Source organism: Lagenorhynchus albirostris, chromosome X (assembly GCF_949774975.1).
Source record: "Lagenorhynchus albirostris chromosome X, mLagAlb1.1, whole genome shotgun sequence".
NCBI classification, from domain to species: Eukaryota; Metazoa; Chordata; class Mammalia; order Artiodactyla; family Delphinidae; genus Lagenorhynchus; species Lagenorhynchus albirostris.
In genome coordinates, this window is record NC_083116.1 from 71,706,807 (window position 1) to 71,726,037 (window position 19,231).

The 19,231-nt window shown below is 51.0% G+C and overlaps 3 protein-coding genes across 4 annotated transcripts; 2 read left to right on the top strand and 1 right to left on the bottom strand.

Annotated features, from left to right (window-relative positions):
• The first annotated feature begins 2,435 nt into the window (after positions 1–2,435).
• On the top strand, positions 2,436–6,023 carry IL2RG (interleukin 2 receptor subunit gamma). Of its 2 annotated transcripts, none has more exons than XM_060137992.1 (8): positions 2,436–2,583; positions 2,775–2,928; positions 3,140–3,327; positions 3,532–3,671; positions 4,076–4,238; positions 4,798–4,912; positions 5,160–5,229; positions 5,571–6,023. In XM_060137992.1, the coding sequence occupies exons 1-8, from the start codon at positions 2,445–2,447 to the stop codon at positions 5,745–5,747; spliced, it is 1,146 nt and encodes a 381-aa protein (XP_059993975.1). In that variant the 5' UTR covers positions 2,436–2,444; the 3' UTR covers positions 5,748–6,023. The 2 variants fall into 2 exon arrangements, with proteins under 2 accessions (XP_059993975.1, XP_059993976.1); XM_060137993.1 differs by having other exon boundaries at positions 2,536–2,587.
• Positions 6,024–6,632: 609 nt separating this feature from the next.
• On the top strand, positions 6,633–8,593 carry CXHXorf65 (chromosome X CXorf65 homolog). Its single transcript, XM_060137333.1, has 6 exons — positions 6,633–6,657; positions 6,777–6,863; positions 7,066–7,200; positions 7,534–7,602; positions 8,061–8,160; positions 8,464–8,593. Exons 1-6 carry the CDS (start codon positions 6,633–6,635, stop codon positions 8,591–8,593), a joined length of 546 nt encoding a protein of 181 aa, XP_059993316.1.
• A 442-nt stretch (positions 8,594–9,035) lies between these two features.
• Positions 9,036–16,128, bottom strand: FOXO4 (forkhead box O4). Its single transcript, XM_060137843.1, has 3 exons — positions 15,246–16,128; positions 10,784–11,849; positions 9,036–10,461 (listed from the first exon to the last, which is right to left on the bottom strand). The coding sequence occupies exons 1-3, from the start codon at positions 15,708–15,710 to the stop codon at positions 10,454–10,456; spliced, it is 1,539 nt and encodes a 512-aa protein (XP_059993826.1). The 5' UTR covers positions 15,711–16,128; the 3' UTR covers positions 9,036–10,453.
• Positions 16,129–19,231: the final 3,103 nt, after the last annotated feature.

The following is a 19,231-nucleotide window of genomic DNA, read 5'->3' on the forward strand; positions in this document are numbered from 1 at the left end:
TCTGAAAAATGGGTGTACTAACACCTTCAAGGGACTGTTGCGAAGATTAGAAACTACGTATGCATAAGAAAGCACCTATTAAACCCTGAAAGGTCGGCTCTAATCTTTATTAGAAACTATGTATGCATAAGAAAGCACCAATTAAACCCTGAAAGGTCGGCTCAAGGTCTTTATGGTCTAGCACTGAGGTTCTTAACCTCTTCTGCTTCACAGTCCCTTTAAAATGCTGATGGAAGCTATGGCCCTTCTTCCCAGAAAACTGCACGTAAAGATATACAAAATGTTAGATACTTTGCCGGGAGATTCTTAGACCCCCTCTTGAAGTTCACTCACATATCTCCTAAAGGTCCATGAACTCCAGGTTAAGAACCCTTGCTGTATCGAAAGAGGCACCTACTGAGTGTCAGATGCTTTTCAGACATTGTCTCCTCTAATCCGCAAAAAACTCCTATGAGTTAGGGATTATTATTGTCTCCATTTTGTGGATGAGGAAGCTGATTTTCAAAGAGTGGAAGTTTGCTTGCCCTATATTATATGGCTACTGTGTAACAGAGCTGAGACTAGGATTTTTTCTTGTCTCTGTCTCTCACTCTCTCTCTTTAAAGTAGTGTATCATCTCATTGCTGTTCTTTTTTTTCCTGCCTTTTTCAATTGCAGTATATTCGATGTACAATATTATATCAGTTACAGGTGTACAACATAGTGATTGACAATTTTTAAAGTTTACACTCCATTTATAATTATTATAAAATATTGGCTATATTCCCCGTGTTGTACAATATATCCTTGTAGCTCATTTTATACATAATAGTTTGTACCTTAGTCCCCTACCCCTATATTGCCCCTCCCCCCTTCCCTCTCCCCACTGGTAACCCCTAGTTTGTTCTCTGTATCTGTGAATCTATTTCGTTTTTGTTATATTCACTACTTTGTTGTATTTTTTATCTTTTTTTTTTTTTTGGCCGCGCGGCTCTCACGATCTTAGTTCCCCAGTTCCCCCACCAGGGATGGAACCCGTGCCTCCTGCAGTGGAAGGGCGGAGCTCTAACCACTGGACCACCAGGGAATTCCCTGTTGTATTTTTTTAGATTTCACATATAAGTGATATCATACTTTTCTTGACTCTTGATATTCTTTCTATGATGGTATTGCCTTTTAGAGAAAATATAGAGTGCTGTAATAAAAGTAACAAATAACAATAAATAAAAAATAATAAAACTAGCACATAACAAATAAAAGTAACAATAACACAATGCTATTGAATCACAATGGAACGACAAATTAATTCTGATTGGGGAGAGGAAGACATATTGGAGGAGGTAACATTTGCGCTAACCCTGAGGAATTTAAACCCACGGAAAATTAGGGTGGGTTAGAACATAAGCATAGTGCCTGGCACATATTAAAGGCTCAGTAAATGTTTACTAAATAAACTATTTATGTAAATAGTGTCTCCAATCAGCTCTGCATTTGGGGGAAGATACATCTGGCAACAGAATGAAGAGTGGTTTAGAGAGCAGGGGGCCTTTAGAAAGGGAGGCCAGTTAGTGGGTTCTAGTACTAATCGTGACTAGAGGGAATGAAAGGCTGATTTAGCACCATGGCCGTGGTCATGGAAAGGAGGACACGACTGGGAGAAACACAACAGAAGTAGAGCTGATAGGATTCTCAGGGTGAGAGAGACGGAGGAATCGAAGATGACTTTGAGGTTTGAAGTCTGGGTGACTGAGAGAGTGATGATACCATTAACTGAGATACGGAACACAGGAAGAGAAGCAGATTCAGGGGAAGATGAGGAGTTTGAAGCCAGTATTGTTGTTCCTTCATTTCCAGAATCTACTTCTAAGTCAGACCTCCTCACCAGTCACAATGGGGACCCAGCTCTCGCAACAGCTAAGGGTGGCTATTCTGGTTTGGATAAGGTCAGGGGAAAGATAGCTATAGATGTGCCCACGGGAGCCAAGACTGCAATTTCCATCCAGCCAAGACAGTAGAGCTTTGATAGCGATTTCAGGGTGACTGAGCCAAGGAAGGAGCATAGCATAGGATGGAGGGAGGTTCAGACACTCCACTATATGGGATAAAATAATTTAGATGAGAAGGTGGCCGGGAATGGTGGTGGTGATGAGCAGATCCTTCCCGGGATCTAGGTAGTCTGAGGCTTCTTGGGTCTGTGACAATTTTGGATACCCAGCTTTAGTCTCTACTTAACACCACATTACAGTGGTGGTATTACTTCTACAGATTAGATTAACACCTAATCTCCCAGAGGATTTAGCCTGTGTCATAGCACACATTCACCACACCCTCCGTAAAGCCCTGGCTTCTAAGGTTCTTTCCACCGGAAGTTATGACAGAAGGAAATGTGTGGGTGGGGAGGGGTAGTGGGTAAGGGGCCCAGGTTCCTGACACAGTCTACACCCAGGGAACGAAGAGTAAGCGCCATGTTGAAGCCACCATTGCCACTCAGATCCCTCTTATTCCTGCAACTGCCTCTGCTGGGGGTGGGGCTGAACCCAAAGGTCCTCACGCCCAATGGGAATGAAGACATCACAGCTGGTGGGAAACCTGGGACTGGAGGAGGTTGGTGAGAAGGGAAGCTGTGGGAAGGGGTCCTATTGAATTCTGGAACCTGCCACTGGACATTAGGATGCGGGCAGAGTTTTAAGAGTACCATGGGGAGGGCAAGGGGAAGGGTTCCCTGCCTCACGCTGCTTCTTCTGACCATCGTGTCTTCTCTTACCCTCCCCCACTTCATTTTCTCCCCAACCTAGATTTCTTCCTGACCTCTACACCCGCTGGGACCCTCAGTGTTTCCACTCTGCCCCTCCCAAAGGTTCAGTGTTTTGTGTTCAATGTCGAGTACATGAATTGCACCTGGAACAGCAGCTCTGAGCCCCAGCGCACCAACCTGACTCTGCATTATGGGTATGAGAAGGGGAGAGGGAATCGCACGGGGGAGGAAGAGGAGGTGGGCTAGATGTGAGAGACTGCGTGGGGACCAAGAGTATCCCAGGCTCCCCACTGTTTTCTCGTGGGGTGAGTCATAAGTCAGTTCAGAGGAACTGAGGCTGGGCTGTGGAAATCCGGAGTACCCAAGTTTACCTCACTGTTCTTCTTCCTTGAAATCCTTCTCTAGGTACAAGAACTTTAATGATGATGATAAACTCCAAGAGTGTGGCCACTATCTATTCTCTGAAGGGATCACTTCTGGCTGTTGGTTTGGAAAAAAGGAGATCCATCTCTACCAAACATTTGTTGTCCAGCTCCAGGACCCATGGGAACACAGGAGGCAGCCCGAACAGTTGCTAAAACTGCAGGATCTGGGTAATTTGGATAGGAGGGTCAAAGGATATTGTGGGGTATTGAGGAAAGGGGTATATAAACTAGTGTTCTTTCACCATAAGGGTACTTGGGCAGAAAAGAGGCGAGGAATAGAATGGGGAAGGGAGGAGGGCTCAGGCGCACTACCTTCAGGATCCTGACTTGTCTAGGCCAGGGGAATGACCACACACGCACACATATCTCCAGTGATCCCCTGGGCTCCGGAGAATCTGACACTTCGCAACCTGAGTGAATTCCAGCTAGAACTGAGCTGGAGCAACAGACACTTGGACCATTGTTTGGAGCACCTGGTGCAGTACCGGAGTGACCGGGACCACAGCTGGACTGTGAGTGAGTGGGGATAGCAGCTCAGGCTGAGCAAGTGGGGATGAAGGATTCAATTAGCCAATAGGAAGGTCTGATCCCCAGCTCCTGTTCTGTGCCTCCCAGTTCCCCTGCCCACCTTCCACCCTCCTCTGACTCCTTTCCCTCTCATCACCAGTGAGTTTTCCTCAAGGTTTCCCTACCCATGCTCTTCCCAAAGCCAGAAAGGCAAGTAAACAAAGGCAAGCCTTTAAGGAGGCATTAAATTCTAGGCAGTGAAGGGAGCAGTGTGGCTTGAGTAGTCAAGAGAGGAGGGAGAAACTGGGAAGAACCAGAAGATGACCTGGGGTGGGGGTGGGGGGCAGCAGTTTCCATTCTCCCTTCTTTTATAGACACCCATCTTTCCCTCACCCTCTTTCACCTCAAGGAACAAGCCGTGGATCACAGACATAGCTTCTCTCTGCCTAGCGTGGATGCACAGAAATTCTACACGTTCCGTGTTCGAAGCCGCTATAACCCACTCTGTGGAAGCGCTCAGCAATGGAGTGACTGGAGCTGCCCCGTTCACTGGGGCAGCAATACTTCAAAGGGTAAAATGGGCCTAATGCATCACCCCAACCCATGAGCCCAGGAACCTTTCTAGCACCACTGTCTTTTGCCCTACCTCCCTACCCCTAAGCCCCCAAACTTGGTGGCTCATCTCCCCTCACTGTTCAACTCCAACCCCCAGGAAGCAGGATTTTTCTGTGTAGGGTTGGATCAGTGTGTTGTTACAGTAGGGGGGTGGATTGGGAAGGAGGCTGAGGGGGTCCTCAAAGGGGATACAGAACGTATAAAATTTCCCCGCAGCATTCCCAGAAAGCCTGCATGGTAAAGATGGCTTTGGAATCAGGCAAATCTAGGGTTTAAACCTGCCTCTGCCACTTCCTACCTCTTTGACCTTGGGCACATCACTCACCTCTTTGATTCTGTTTCCTCATCTGTAAAATGGAGATAATAATTGCTCCCCGCCCCGCTCAGGAGTTATGAGGATTAAGTATACAGATAGCGTCTGGCACAGTGTCTGGCACCAAGTTGGGGCTCTAAATGTTGGCACGTAGTAGGGGCGCTACAAATGTTCGGTCTCTTTTCCTTTCCTCTTTTCCATAGAGAATCCTGAGAATCCTGAGACTCTTTCGTTGTTTGCATGGAAAGCTGTGCTGATCCCCCTTGTCTCCATGGCATCTATCGTGATCCTCATCTGTTTGTACTGCTGGCTGGAACGGTGAGAATTCGGAATCCCAGAAAAATGAGGTGGGGGCTGGGAATAGGGGAAGAGGGTTGTTACCGGGTCTCCAGGAGTAGAGGGCGGGACAGTAAGGAATGAGGGATCACCCAAGTGGGCATGGTGATGGAAGGAAGATGCAGGCGCAGACAACACAGAATCGCTTCATTCCATGTGGGAGAACTGCGAGAAGGGTAATAAAAGAGCGTAACCGATGTGTTCCTGCTCCCTCTTTCTCCCCACTCAGGACGATGCCCCGAATTCCTACCCTCAAGAACCTAGAGGATCTGGTTACTGAATACCACGGGAACTTTTCGGTGAGAACATTGTCATAGGCAGACTGCAGTCTGTCAATGGCCAACTGCCTGCCAGCTAGACAGACAGAGCATGGGGTGCAGAGGGGAGGGGAGGGAGGCCTGCACTAACAGGATGTGGCCGACCAGTTGGGGGATAGGCTAGACGCAGAGAGACACCCAGAAGAACTGATCCTAGATTGGTTGAGGCAGATGGAAACAGTGGTATTGAGGGCCCAGGAGTGTGTGTGTCCCTTCTGTAATCACAGTGGTTGCAGATCTTGGGAGAGTTCCCCTGGCACAGAGCCTGGGTCTTCTACTTCCTGCTCCTAATTGAGCCCTGACCTGGAGATATCTGTCTTTAGGCCTGGAGTGGTGTGTCTAAGGGACTGGCAGAAAGTCTGCAGCCAGACTACAGTGAACGGCTTTGCCACGTCAGTGAGATCCCCCCAAAAGGAGGGGAAGGGCCTGGGGGCTCCCCCTGCAGCCAGCATAGCCCCTACTGGGCTCCTCCATGTTACACCCTGAAACCTGAGCCCTGACACCCTGACAGAACCCCAGGGCCCTGTAGCCCTAAATTTTACTAACTTGCCCTTGTCCAACCAACCTGGGTCCAGGGCTCACCTCGCCCCCCTGTGGCAGATTTTGAATTTTGTGCCCCCTATAACTGCCTTCTCATTTAATATCTCCTACTTGAGAATTGCCCCTTTGCCCTGTCCATGTTTCTCATCTCCCCCAGCCCAGCCCTTCCTCCTCACAGCATTGCTTCTGCTGTCCCTCCCTCCCTCCCCCTTTCCATCTACCCTTCAACTGTTCCAGAAACGAATGAGAAATAAAAGTTCTGTTGATAATCATCAAGGAAGTCTGCTGTTGGGGGGGGAAGCAATGGAAACGTGGGGTGCAATGCGGGTGGGAGGCATGGTGCCGAGGGGAGGAAAGAGGCGCGGTGGACTCATGCCGCGGAGGCAGCAGCACTACAGACTCACTCGAAAAGAGTGCTGTTCCAGAAACGGACTTTTCTCTAGGTGTCCTACACTCCTTCTAAGGGCCAGTTTAGAGTTAGATTTACCATGCTGCCCCCATTTTCTGTTGTTGTTGTTGTTGCCCCCATTTTAACAAATCTTTTATAGACCCCACCCAGGTTCTTCTTTCCTTAGCCTTACCTCACCTTCTGTCACACATACCACTTCTGACCTCATAATCCCTCAGCTGCAGCCTCAGGCCCTACCCCTAGGGATGCTGCTTATCCACAACTGCCCATAGCTCTCTCCTGTTTGCACAGTCTGGACCTCCTCAGCCAATTTAATCCATCTTCCTCTCCAGTCCCCCGACCTTATGGGCCCACTTGGCCCCCCAAGGCCTCTAGAACACCCTCCTTCTGCCATGACTTATTAAGACTCTCTGAAGAATGAGAAGATCTTCAGAGCATGTTCATCTATGTCGAACATGGAGGTGAGGGGTATCACATAGCTGATGTCTATGTGTAGGGTTGGGGATGTTGGAGGGCAGTGGAGATCACAGAGGTGGTATAACTGCGGAAGGACCACATACCCCGTGCCATCTCTTCTCAGATAATCAGCAGTTTCTGGCCAATACTAATTGTTCTGTCCTCCTGTTGCTGCAATATGTCCGTCATGAAGTGGGGGTGCCTAAAACAGGTGAGGAGTGTGGGGAGGAGACTCATGGCCAAGGATCAGAAGTAGCAGGGTCATCTCTAGCCGTCAAGTCCTCCTCCTGCCAAGAAGAGAGCTTCTTGAATCCAGACAGCTTCCTCCAACACGTTCTGAATAGGATCACTGGCCTCTTTTGCTCCCTCTCTCCCTCCTTAGCTGCCCCAATTACCCTGTGGTCTCCCTCCAGACATCATCGATTTGTGTGATGCAATGGGGACAATGCAGATGTTTTTCCTGAAGAAGACCCTTGGAGACTATGCCAACAAATTCCTTACAGCTCGAGACACCTACTACGTTTGCAGGGTGGAGTATGGGTTAGCAGGTAGCGGCTTGGGAGCATTCCCCAGAGATAGAGCAAGGCCCCAAAGATGGACTGTGGACCTGGTCCTTCAAATAGGGCCCCTAAACCAGATCCAAATTGACCGTCTCTAGTCAGCCTAAGGAAGGGCACTGCCTCTATGACATTGGTTAGGTTAGCACATTCTATGCACCGCTCCCCCCCTCCCCTGACCTGACCTAGGGATGGACCAGAGGGGAGAAAATAAGTTACACCAGCTCAAGGTAGTGTTGAGTGTTAGGGTCCTGAAATCTTGGGCTTTGGAAGGGTGGAGGCTGGGTGACGGGGGCTGGGGATCATGCACTGCCGTGTTCACAGGAACTGTACTTCAGAATGTCTACAGAGCTTTTGTGCCCCTCCTGAAGAACCCAGATCCCAAGCTAATTGGTAAGGAGCATGGTGGAGGAAGAAGGCACATGGAGGGTACTGTATAATGGTGGGTGATGGAGAATATAGGGTGGGGCTGGTGTAGTCCATCAGGCAGGATCACAAGATCCTAGGAAAAGGGGAATAGGGTCTAGGGCCACTTCAGAAGGGATGTTTAGCTCAAACCAGGTGCAGTGTGCCTGTGTCACTCATCCCTCCTCGCTGTTTCTCAGCCATCTCCTCAGTACATCTCCCTATCCCCACCACATCATTCCCATCTTTCCCTTCACCTTTCGCTCTTGGAGTCTTGGTGTCCCGATTGCCACTGAAAAGAGCAAAGCTTGGGCACCTTCAGGTCACTCCTCAGCCTAGCTTTAGGCCCGGTTACTCCAAGTGATCATTTGAATGATGGGAGGGACAGGATGGGAAGGGAAGTTCTCCAGTCCTCGGAGGTGGGGGCGCCTTTTCCTGGTTCCTAGATGCCTTGCATACACAATGTGACCTCCTGCGGAGGGGTCAAATAAAAATGCTTAGAAGACAAGAAGCCAAGAAACGTGCTCGAACTGAATCCTCAATGAAATCGGCAATGAAATCGGCAATGAAATCGTCAATGAAATCGTCAGGGAAATCGTCAGGGAAATCGTCAGGGAAATCAGTGAAACTCCCAGTAAGCCTTCCCAAACATGGTCTGTCTCAGCAACCTCCTTTCCCCCGCCAGTCTACCGAAGGCTTCTCCACCTTGGCCCTCTGGGATGAATTTCCTTTCCAAATCCAACATCCATGCCCAAGACCTGCCTCTCACCTCTTTTGTCCTGCCTTCGGTCCTAGTTTGTAGAAAGCTTCCCTGCAGGGGCCTCTTTCTCTACTTACTGACCCTATCCTTTTCCAGTCCAAATCATCAGGACGCTCAGATGGAGGAGGGACCACTCGCAGTGGTCCACCCGTTAAGACCAAAGCGAACTTAACTCGTAGTAGGGATAAAGGTCGCCAGCAAAATAAAGTGACCAACTGAGAGCAGCAATACTAGGTATGAAATTACTGGCATTTAATGTGAGGTTCCTTTTTTCAAGAAAGACTTCTTCTCCCAATATCTGCACCAAGGCTTAAGTCTGCGCCAGGCATTGTGGAGGCTCTCAGGGTGGGTAGGAGCAGCGAGGGCAAGCACATGGGTGGGGGTGAGGAAAGACAGCGAAGTCTAGCACAATGAGCCTTTGAGGGACAGAGTGGGGGGTGGGGTCTTCTCCAACCAGACTACCTCCCCCTGGGAGACCTATCACAGCCCGCCTACTCCTGCTGGGGTTAGGTGACGGATGGGCATCCCCCCCCACCCCCGCCACACTCCACCAAGTCCCCGTCTGAAATTCCCCCACCTCCCATCAGTCTGCCTCTGGGCAGTCCCTACCTCCCCCTCCGCTATCCGCGGGGAACAGCGAGGCAGCAGAAACCAGAGCTGGTTATAGGCATTTATTGAATTTATTCATTTATTGATTTGACACACTTCCCCACTCCAATCTAGCACATGATACAATCTGGGTAGGCCAGGCGCTGACACAGGAAATGATGGGAACCCACAGCAGGGGCGGGGGAGGGGACAATGCAAAGGGGACTGGGGGAGGGGCTGCTTTGGGGGCTAGGGTGGAGAAGGAGCCCCAGATGGCCTTTCCTAGCAGGTGCTAGTAAACCTGATCCACATTCCCCTCCATCCCTGCTCATTTCCCAGACCCTCAGCCAAGCTCCCCAGCTCCCCTTTCCCTGTTCCGCCCCTCCCCCTGCCTGCTACTGCACACACTTCCACATAACCCCTGCAGTCAGGCAAGGGGAAGAAGGGCAGGGACAGCTGTCTGGGGCCTTGAACAGGGAGGTCTCTGTGCCTAACTTTACCACCCTAAATCCTTCCCTCCTTCTCTTCTCCCCCCTCCCACCCCCTTCCCAGGCCACAAACTCATTCCTGGCCCTCAACACACTCTCCCACCATAGCACAAACCCACAGGGGGTCACACGAGAGTGTGACTGTACCCCAACACCACACTCCCAGGCACAAGGTGACAGAGTGAGGGGACCTGGCTTAGGGAAACTCCAAGCTAGTTCCGTGTAGGCCATGTTTTACACCTGGTCCTCACGGGAGCTCTTCCCCTTGCCCCCTGCTCTCTGCTGACCTGGGGTTCTCTCCCCTATTTCCCCCATGTTTCCCGGAGTAATGTCTGTAGTGTTTGCATCAGGTCACTATGACAAAGCCTTCAGAAAGAAGAAAGCATTCTCCCCATCACTAGCACCTTGCCACTGTTAAAAATCTCTATATTTGTGTTTATATTTCTTTAAAAGTTTATAAAAAGCCTTTCTGTTATCTGTAGCCGTCCAAGGGTGATTTGGCCTGGTGAGCCACTCCAGGCTTCAGACCTCGGCCCTTCCAGCTCCCCATTACCACCCCCCCCAGTCCCACACCACTGGCCCAAGGGGCCACTGCATAAAAATCCCAGGCTCAACCCAGCCTGGACCAGCTCAGATAAGACTCTACAAAAAATCCTGCTCCCAAAGGCAGGGGTAAGGCCACTGGTGACTTCACATTTCCAACAGTACTGCCCGCCCCTGCTACAAAACCTATGGGGTGGGAATGGGAGGGGCCCAAGGATGGCTCCTGAGAGGGGGGCCTTACCCCCTAATTGGCACAGTGAGAATAAACCCTCTCCCTTTCCCCCTCCCCTTTCCCTCCCCACCCCCAGCTTTATAATTTCCTCAACACCCAGGTGAGCAGACCCTACCCTAGCTCTAAAGCAGGGTCCCAAATTCCCAGGGAGGGGTCAAGGGTAAAGAGTGGATATGGGCACGCCTGGCTCCGTCTCTGAAGCAGGGAATAAAGCTGCCAGCCAATGGCTCAGGGATCTGTGGGAAGAGAAAACGGAGGACAACGTAAGAGGCTCATCTGGGGCATGACAACTTTCCACCATCAAGATCCACACCAAGGAAAACAGAGACGGCCCCTTCCCCACCTCTCCCATGCTACCTTGTAGGGGTGAGCACTGCTGAGGGGCCTGGAGGTCCCATCTGGAAACTATGCCACTCTAACATGACATTGCCCTTCCAGTTCCCCGGGACCTCCAGCTACCCCTTGTTCTAGCTCTCCTTCGCTCAATCACAGGACTAGCTGGACACCTAGGAGGAGGTATAGGTTGTGAGATGCTACCGTGATTCGGCGGTGCCGTACCTGGCTCAAAGTTGAAGTCCAGTCCTTCGCCCCCATCCATGAGGTCACTGATGATGTTATCCATGTCACACTCCAGATTTTCCATGTACATATCAAGATCGAGATCCTGAGGCATTCGGTCTTGGCTTGGAGCTTCAGTAGGAGGTGTGAGCACAGGAGCCCCCAGGGGCTTGGGGACGGGAGCACCCGCCATGACTGGAGGCGGTGCTGGTGCTATCATCGGAAGGGTGGGAACCAGACCACTGGGGCCTGGAGCCTCTAGGGGCTTAGGACACAGGCCACCCCCTGTGCCTAGCTTACTGGAGGAAGGTATCCCCCCCAGCAACAGAAGTGTCGGAGCCTGGGACAGAATGGGATCTACCTGGGTCATGAGGACATCAGCAGGAGGTGGTGGCGTATCAGAGGTGAGCAGGGCCTCCAGGGACTGGGAGCTTGAGAAGCACCCTTCTCCTGCTGACAGGGGCCCCTCTGCTGGGCTGAAGAGGGAGGTGCTGTAGGTGTGTAAAGGGCCTGAAACCCCAGGATGCTGCAAAGAGAAGCCAGAGAGGCTGCTCCGAGACAGCAGGGAATGGGGAGATGTGAGATTGAGCCCATCTAACAGCTCCAGATCTTCTTTTAGGGTGGGAGGGACACCCCCAGCATAGCTGCTGGCCGAGGCTGGCATTTCCTCTTCCGCCAGCACCTCAGGCTCTGGCCTCCTGGGGGAGGGCCGGGTGCTGACAGTGCTAGCATTGGAACTGCTTCGTGGACGGAAGGTGCTCCACACATCAGCTTCCTCGCGGTTTCGAGAGCAAGGGCTGCCTGACCACTTGGCAAAGTGGCCAACAGGGCTCCTCGGAGTGGCACCTTCGGGCGGAGCTGGCAGCACAGCTGGTTTCTTCTTGGGGGCCTTGCTGCGGCCCCGGAGCAGCTTGCTGCTGCTATCCATGGAGGCTGCCCGGCGGCGGGGCGCCTTGCCACTCTTGCCTCCCTCTGGATTCAGCATCCACCAAGAGCTCTTGCCGGTAGCCTCGTTGTGAACCTTGATGAACTTGCTGTGCAGGGACAGGTTGTGGCGGATCGAGTTCTGGAGGGGGCAGAGGCAACAGGAAAGGAAGGTCAGCGGCCGGCAGTGCAGTCTAAAAGGACGCTGGGATGCAGCGGGGGCATTCCTGGAGACGCAAAGCTATTCAAATCCAGGGGGAAAAGAGGCAAAGGTAGGGGTGGGGGGTGGTGGCAGGGGATGAGACCACACACAGTTCCCACCCGAGCAATGAGCTAGTCAGAGGGCACCGTGCCCCCCTCCCCGCACCCCCCCCAAGAGCTCACAGCACTCTACCCCTCCCAAGTCTCTGGTGGCTGTCTGGGGCTTGTGGGCGTTGAGAAGACGCACTCCTGGTTCAGCAAGAACTAGGCTCAAGTGGGAAAGAGCGTTCCACAGCTCCACCCCTTTCCTTGAGTGCAGGCTTGGGTGGAATTTACAGGACAGTGGCGCAACAGCAGCCCAGGACAGACCCACCCTGTCCTGAGCCGGTCCTCGGAACTGGCTGAGGGGCTGGAACCTCAGCAAGGCTGGTGCTCCACTCTGTACAGGGCATTTGGGCCCCGACTCTCTATAGGATCGGCAGATTCCTTTTTTCTGATTTCTCCCAATTCCTGGACACACACCCTCAAGTACATTCAGGCCAGGCTTCTCTCTGTGCCTCAAATACACCAGGCCCATCCCTCCCCTCCCTCCCTCCTTGTCCGGGGAAGGATCTCCCCCCTCTCTAAATTCTACTAGCTCGTCAAGATAAAGCTGAAGTCCTCTCTCTTTTCTAAAGTGGTTGCTTGACTTCTGCAGCCAAATTTCTTGTACAGCATTTTTCATCTGTTCCACGCAAATTTCCCCAATCTATATTATGCTGTTTATGGTTTCAAGTAATTCGTCTTATCAAGTGTAAACGCCAGGACACGTTGTCCAGGTGGGCAGCCCCCAGCAGTGCCCCCCTCAGAGTGCCAATCTCCCAGTACATAATCAATATTTGTTGCCTGATTGGTGGGTGGCCCTCTGGTGACGGATGGTGAATCTCCCCTTGAGGCTCCGTCAGCTCTTGAGTGCCTTGAGTATTAGAAGCTGTGTTCTTCCTTCCTCCCTCGCTGCTGATTTTCTGCTAGAGATAAGTTTTTTTCTCCAGGGGCCCAGGGAGCTGAGATTGGCAGCTTCTTGAGCCCCCAGAGCAGCTTATTTCTACTGGCTGCTCCAGGCTAGTTACACCATCCTTTTGTGTCCGCCCCACCCCACCCTCCAGGAACCTCCCTTCTCTTTCCTACCTCCTTTTCCCCACTTCTCCTCAGGAATTTGTGCATAGGATCTCCAACCTTAGAGGCATTTGACCTCCCACATGAAGGTCTTTAGTGTTTAGAAACTTGGGAGGAGCCCAGAAGGGCTTAGAGCAACTAGCAGGTTGAGGCTATGGACAGTCAGAAATCACTTCATGTGTTTCAGACTGATGCTCTAGATAAGGAGACCCTCTGCCTGGGGAAAGATGTTTAAGCAGCCTCTTGCTCCAGGGCTCTTTAGAAGTCATTGTCTGTAGTAATGGCATTCCAACTCCTCTGGCTGCGTTAATGTTTTTGGTTCCTTCAAGGAATCACACTTGTCCATCCAGCCTGGGCTCTTAGTAACTGAGAACCACGGTGACTTTTGGCACTGTGATTTCCCCCCCCCCCGCACCCCCTGCCTTCCCATCCTCTAACTCTGGGTCTACTGAGAAGGCTCATTCCTTTCCCTACTACTCAGTACCCACGAGTGCCATTTGTTCATCCTCTCTTCTTTAGGCCTTGGAACTAGTACATTGTACAGCCTCCTACCTGGAGAGGTCGGCTCCCTAGAAGCCTACCGTTCTAACCTGTTGGAAGGGGGGTGACTGCTAATTGCTCCACCAGCCACCTAAATTAAGCCTTCTTGTTCTAGGTGAGTGCCGCCCCCTGGTGGAGTGGTAGTAACCTTGGCACATCACCAGGGAAGCCAGCTCAGTCTTGAGGTCTCCCCCTTGGAGTGGGGTGGGGGTGGGGAGTGGGAGGTGAGGGCCTTGGAGGCCCCAGATTTGGCCTGATTTGACTTTGCCATCATTCCATGGCAGCATGGATTAGCAGAAAGAGCATATGATTTATAGTTAGACCTGAGTTCAAGTCCTCATTCTATCGATTTTGGCGAGTTTCCTAACCTTTCTGTACCTTAGTTTCCTAATATGTAAAATGTGGAATCTCAGAATTGCTGTGAAGACAAATGAAATTAAAATTTTTAATTACTTTGTAAACTAAAAAACCCCGTACAAGTGTAAATTCTAAGGAGGGACTACACTACCACAGCATAACTAACAACTCATGGTTATTTCTTCTACCCTGGAAAATGAACCTAAGAGAAAAGAAAAACAGCTGTGTAGGCTGGGTCCAAGGAGGGGAGCTCTGTATGAGCTGAGACTGTGGTGTGGCAGTCTACCCAGAAATAGTGCCAAGGGTCTCAGTCAGCTGTCCTGCTTTCTGTTCTGCCCAACCCCTAGGGATACTGCGGATCCGATCCCTTGATCTCTTATACCTAGGACAAGACCCTCCTCTGCTCACTCAACCCTCTGCATTTCCTTGCATGCTGATCTCACCACCTATGGGGGCACAAGGCGTCAATAGGAGTTAAAGCTCCCAAATCTTGTGATTAGAGTCCCATATTTCTCAGGACAAGCTTTCAGAGCATCTAGCGAGATCTTTCCTCGCAGTTTCCTCGTGGAAGGCCAAGGGAGCTCCCAACCTTGTGCTCTGAAGTCAGAGCCCTATCTATTTTTTCCGTAAATATTCCTCAACAGTAAATGAAAACTTCCCCCCACAACTTGGATAGCCCCTTACTAAGGAGAGTTTCTTGGCATTATATAGGGTAAACCGAGACAGCCCACCCTTTTTTCTTAGTGCATAAGATCTGCTACCTTACCACATGGATATCACTCTTTTTACCTTTCGCCACTTCACTCCATCTTCTTGGGTAGCAGAGTCCTAGAACAGTACTTCTACCCTGAGGTATTGGGAGGCAAGCAGGGAATCCAAGTGATCCCACAGGAATGGGAGAAAAGGTGTTGGGGTGGGAGGTGGGGGAGGAGGGAAGGCTAGGTTCCTGTGGGGAATCCACACAGTTCCTGCTGTACATAGGATAAAGACTTCTCTGTGGGGATAAGTGTTTGGGGCAGGCCAAGCCAAAGTGCTGGGAGTGTTGAGCAGTGAGCAGAGAATTCAATTTTCTCCAGGGCAAGGACAGTGTCTTATTCATCTGTGATCCTCCAGCATCAAGCACCCAGCGGCATATACTATGTCTTAAGTAAATGTTTGTCTAAATGACGACGGAAGGTGGACCTCTGGGCTAGGGGTGTAAAAGGGGCCCCAGAGTAGAGGTAAGGAGACTGGGGGGACCAGGAGCAGACGGGTATTGGGACGGAGGTAAGGGGGTCATAGTTACCTTCCATCCTGCTGAGCTGTTGCTGTCACCCTTGTCCTTGAAGTAGGGCACTGTGCGGACCATCCACTCATAGATCTGGGCGAGTGTCAGTCGCTTCTCGGGGGCGCTTTCAATGGCCTGGCTGATGAGTTCTGCATATGACTGATTTCCCCAGGCATTCCGGCGGGAGCCTCCCTTCCGAGGACCTGTTACGGCCCCCAGGATCCCAGGCTGGGGGCCCCCTGCCGGGTCAGGGAGCCGGGAGGGCAACAGGGTCGGCTGGGAGCGCCCCTCCGAGCGCCCCTCCGTGTGTACCTTCTCTCCCAGACCTGACTCCACCTCGGCCGGCTCGGACGGCTCGGGAGCGAGCTCTGGTCGGGGAAGGGGCCAGGTGCAGGAGCGGGGACGGCTCTGGGGTTCGAAGTCGGGATCGAGGTCTACGAGCGCGGCAGCCTCTCTGGCTGAATTCTCATTCACTGGATCCATACGTGGAGTTGGACCTCCGCCGCTCAGCGTTCAGAGGAGCCTGCCACAGTCCCTCGCGATGCCTCCCCCCAGGGGGGAAGCACCGAGGGCCAGGAGGCACATTCCTGCCAGTCCTCAGAAAGTCTCGAACTTCCCCCTCGCCCCTGGACGCTAGCCCCTAAGCTGTCCCTTGCACACAGTTAGTTCTCTGATCCTCTCCTCCACTACAGCCTGCAGCCTCGGAGCTCTTTCCGAGACACCACCTGTAACCTTCGCCTAGCGAAGGCACTTTTTCCCCAACCTCTCACTCAGCTTCCTGCTCTTTTAAACCTGAGGCACCGTATCCCCTCACAAATCGCGCTCCCATCACCGAACGTCTCTTTAGCCGCAGTTCCCTCCCCCTTTTAAGTTGCTGCCCCCCGGACACTCCTCCCGAATTTCCTCCACCCGGATCACTGCCCTCCCCCACGCCCCGCTCCCCCGCGTCACTCGCCCCTCCCCTGACTCCCCCTCCCCCCGCCTCTTCCCTCCCCCCAACTCTTACTCGGGTCCACGTCCCCGCGGCCCCAGCCTCTCGAATTCCCGCACCAATCCCCCTATCAAACCCCCCCACCCCCCGCCCCCCGGGTTTCCCTTTTGTTTTGCTCCAAGCTGCGGCCCCCGCCTGACGTCTCTGTTTACCACTCGCCGGGGCAGCCATCTGCGCACGCGCCTGGAGAGCGGGTTGGGAAACAGAGTTCTCTAGTCGTGCCAGCCTGGTCGGGCTTGGGGACTACATCTCCCGTCCTACTTCGCGGCCAGGAGCCCGATCTGGGTGGCAGGAGAGCGGCGTGGCAGGATATAGAGAGGGGGAACATTAATTATTAGAGGTCGTCGCGGACTTTTTCTTTTCTTTAAAAATCATTTTCTTCCTTTTCTCCCCTTCCCCCCTCCTCCCTTGTGATTCGGGATCGCCTAGATGAGCGTGTCGAGAGATGTTAGACCGTTCCGTCTTTCCATCGGAAGAGGGCAAAAGGAAAAAATGCGGTCTCTGCAAGAAGCAGAAAACCGAGAAGCACGAAGCAAAGAACTGACTAAAGAATAGGCTTGTTTTCGTGTTGAGGAGATGGGCGGAGGGCTTGGGGAACATAAACAAATGGTTAGCTGATGATGGTGTCTCCCCCACCGCTCTCGACTCCCCATACGCAGTTCCCATTGATAGTGCGGTTGCTAACCAGTTTTCTCCACTGGCTCTTCTGGCCTCTCCTCAAATATTGATATTCTCCAGGTTCCCATCTTCGGCGGCTTCACTTCTCATTCAACAGGTTCCAAACAGAACTCATTATCTGTTCCTGCACCCACACCCCTATCCTCTGGATACTCTTATCTCTGAATTTGGTTAATGGTTGTCCTAATCTACCCAGTCTCCTAAGCTAGATTTACCCTTCATCTTTTCATCTCCCTAACCTCCCACATCCAAATCCCAGTTCAGGATCTTATTTATCACCGGACTAAATTGCAGCATCGTCTTAATCAGACCTCCCACCACGAATCTTTTCCCAACTGCAGTTTATGTTCTGTGCTGTCAACAAAGTAACCTTTCTAAGAAACACTCCTGGTAATAACTAAAATTTATGGAGCACTTATTATGTGCTGGGCGCTGTGCTGACTGCTTTATATAAACTAGCTCCTTTACTCCTCAAATCAACCCTGTGAGGTAGGTACCCCTGTCATCCCCATTTTCCAGACGAAGACACTAATGCTCAGAGATTTAGTGACTTGCCCAAAGTCACACAGCTAGGAGGCAGGAGAACTGGAATATCACCTATATGTGATCATAGCATTTCCCTGCTTAAAACTTCCTTTGATTTTCCCCATTGCCTATGTGATAAAGTTCAAACTCCTTAGCAAGGCATACAGGTCTCTTCAGATTCAGGCCACCTTTCCTGCTTCCTCTTTCACTGGGCACATTAAGTTCTGACCAGTTCGAGTTTCACACTATTTCCTGGAAATGCCATACATACCCTTTTATACCTTTCCCTCCACATCCTGGGATGTCCTCCCTCTCATCATCCCTTCCCCAAGTCTCTTATTCTGGAAAACTCTTACTCAGCCTTCCTGGTCTCCCTCACGTACAGTTAGTTCTCTGTCTTATGCATTCCCAAGCATTTTGTGCAGGCTTATGTTATATAGCATAAACCATATTATACTGTAATTATTTGCTTATGTGTATGCATGTCTCTTTCACTAAACTGTGAACTCCTTGAAGGCAGAGACAAGTTTTATGTATCTCTGTGAGCCCACATAACAGACATTCAATAAATGTTTGTCAAATGAATGAGGTCAGGAATCGAGTGACCATTGCACTTGTGCATTTGACAACGTTTTAATAAATGTATCATATTTATTTACTGCCTGGCCATGTCCCATTTTTCCTGTTAGATGACAAGCTCCTAGGGGTAGAGACTGTAATTTAACTTATCTGTATAGTGCCTAGCATTATACCATTGGCAGTGTTGCTTGATACGTGCTCTGTGATGACCAGGCTTTCCTCCCATCACGGTTGTAAAGCCATACCACCTGAAGTTTTTCAGAGGCCGCAGCACATTAGACCTTCAAAGTGATATTAGTCTGCTCATGGTAACATAACCATCTTGGTTCTACATATTCCTGCCTTCTTCTACTCCAACACGCAGTTGTCATATAGAGGGTAAAGAGAAGACTGTGTATTCCCACCTGAGGTCCAGACTAGAGGGACAGGAGATAGTTGCTCACAATGTCTGCGAACATTTCCTGCCTACGCCTCTTCCAGAACAGCCTGGAGTACGCGGAAAGTGCTGCACAAGCAGTGAATTTGGTAGAAGAGGGAGCCTGGTGGGCACTAGGTCACAAGGAGCTCTCTTCTAACTGAAACAGGTGTGGTGGCAGATCATGAAGAGCTGCTGAGACAGGGAAATGGCAGGGTGGGGCAGGCACCTGTCATGGCTTGAGTTATATCTTGTGTTGTCTCCCTTTGTGCATTTGTTTGGAAAGGTCCACCTCTCTACCAACTCATGTCCATCACCTTAAATTTCCAATTCAAAGCTCAAAACTTACATGCTCTTGGAAACTTTCCCCAACTAGCCCAACCTGACAGATCACTTAACAACTTTGCATCTCCTGAGCCTCTATGAACTCAGTTTGTATTCTTTCATTTTGTGCTTGGGGTTACATGGCTTTTCATTTCATGAGGGCATATTGTCTCCCCAACTAGAGTATAAATTCTTCAGTCAATCCACAAATGCTTATTGAGCCTTTACTGTTAAGATGAGGGTATACCTTGTAACTCCAGACAGATGAAAATGACCATAAACCATAGGACCTCCAGATGCTTTAGGAGGGTGAGCTGAAGGATCGATGGAATGGTAAGAACACCAAGACTTTAAAGCATGCATCCAGAGAGGTCAGAATTATGCACTTTATTACTGTGGCAGTGTTGGAATATACATTAGTCAAGAGAGAGAGTCAGCATGGTGGCCTTGGAAAATAGAAGAGACATTGGTCATGAAAGAGGATCAACACAG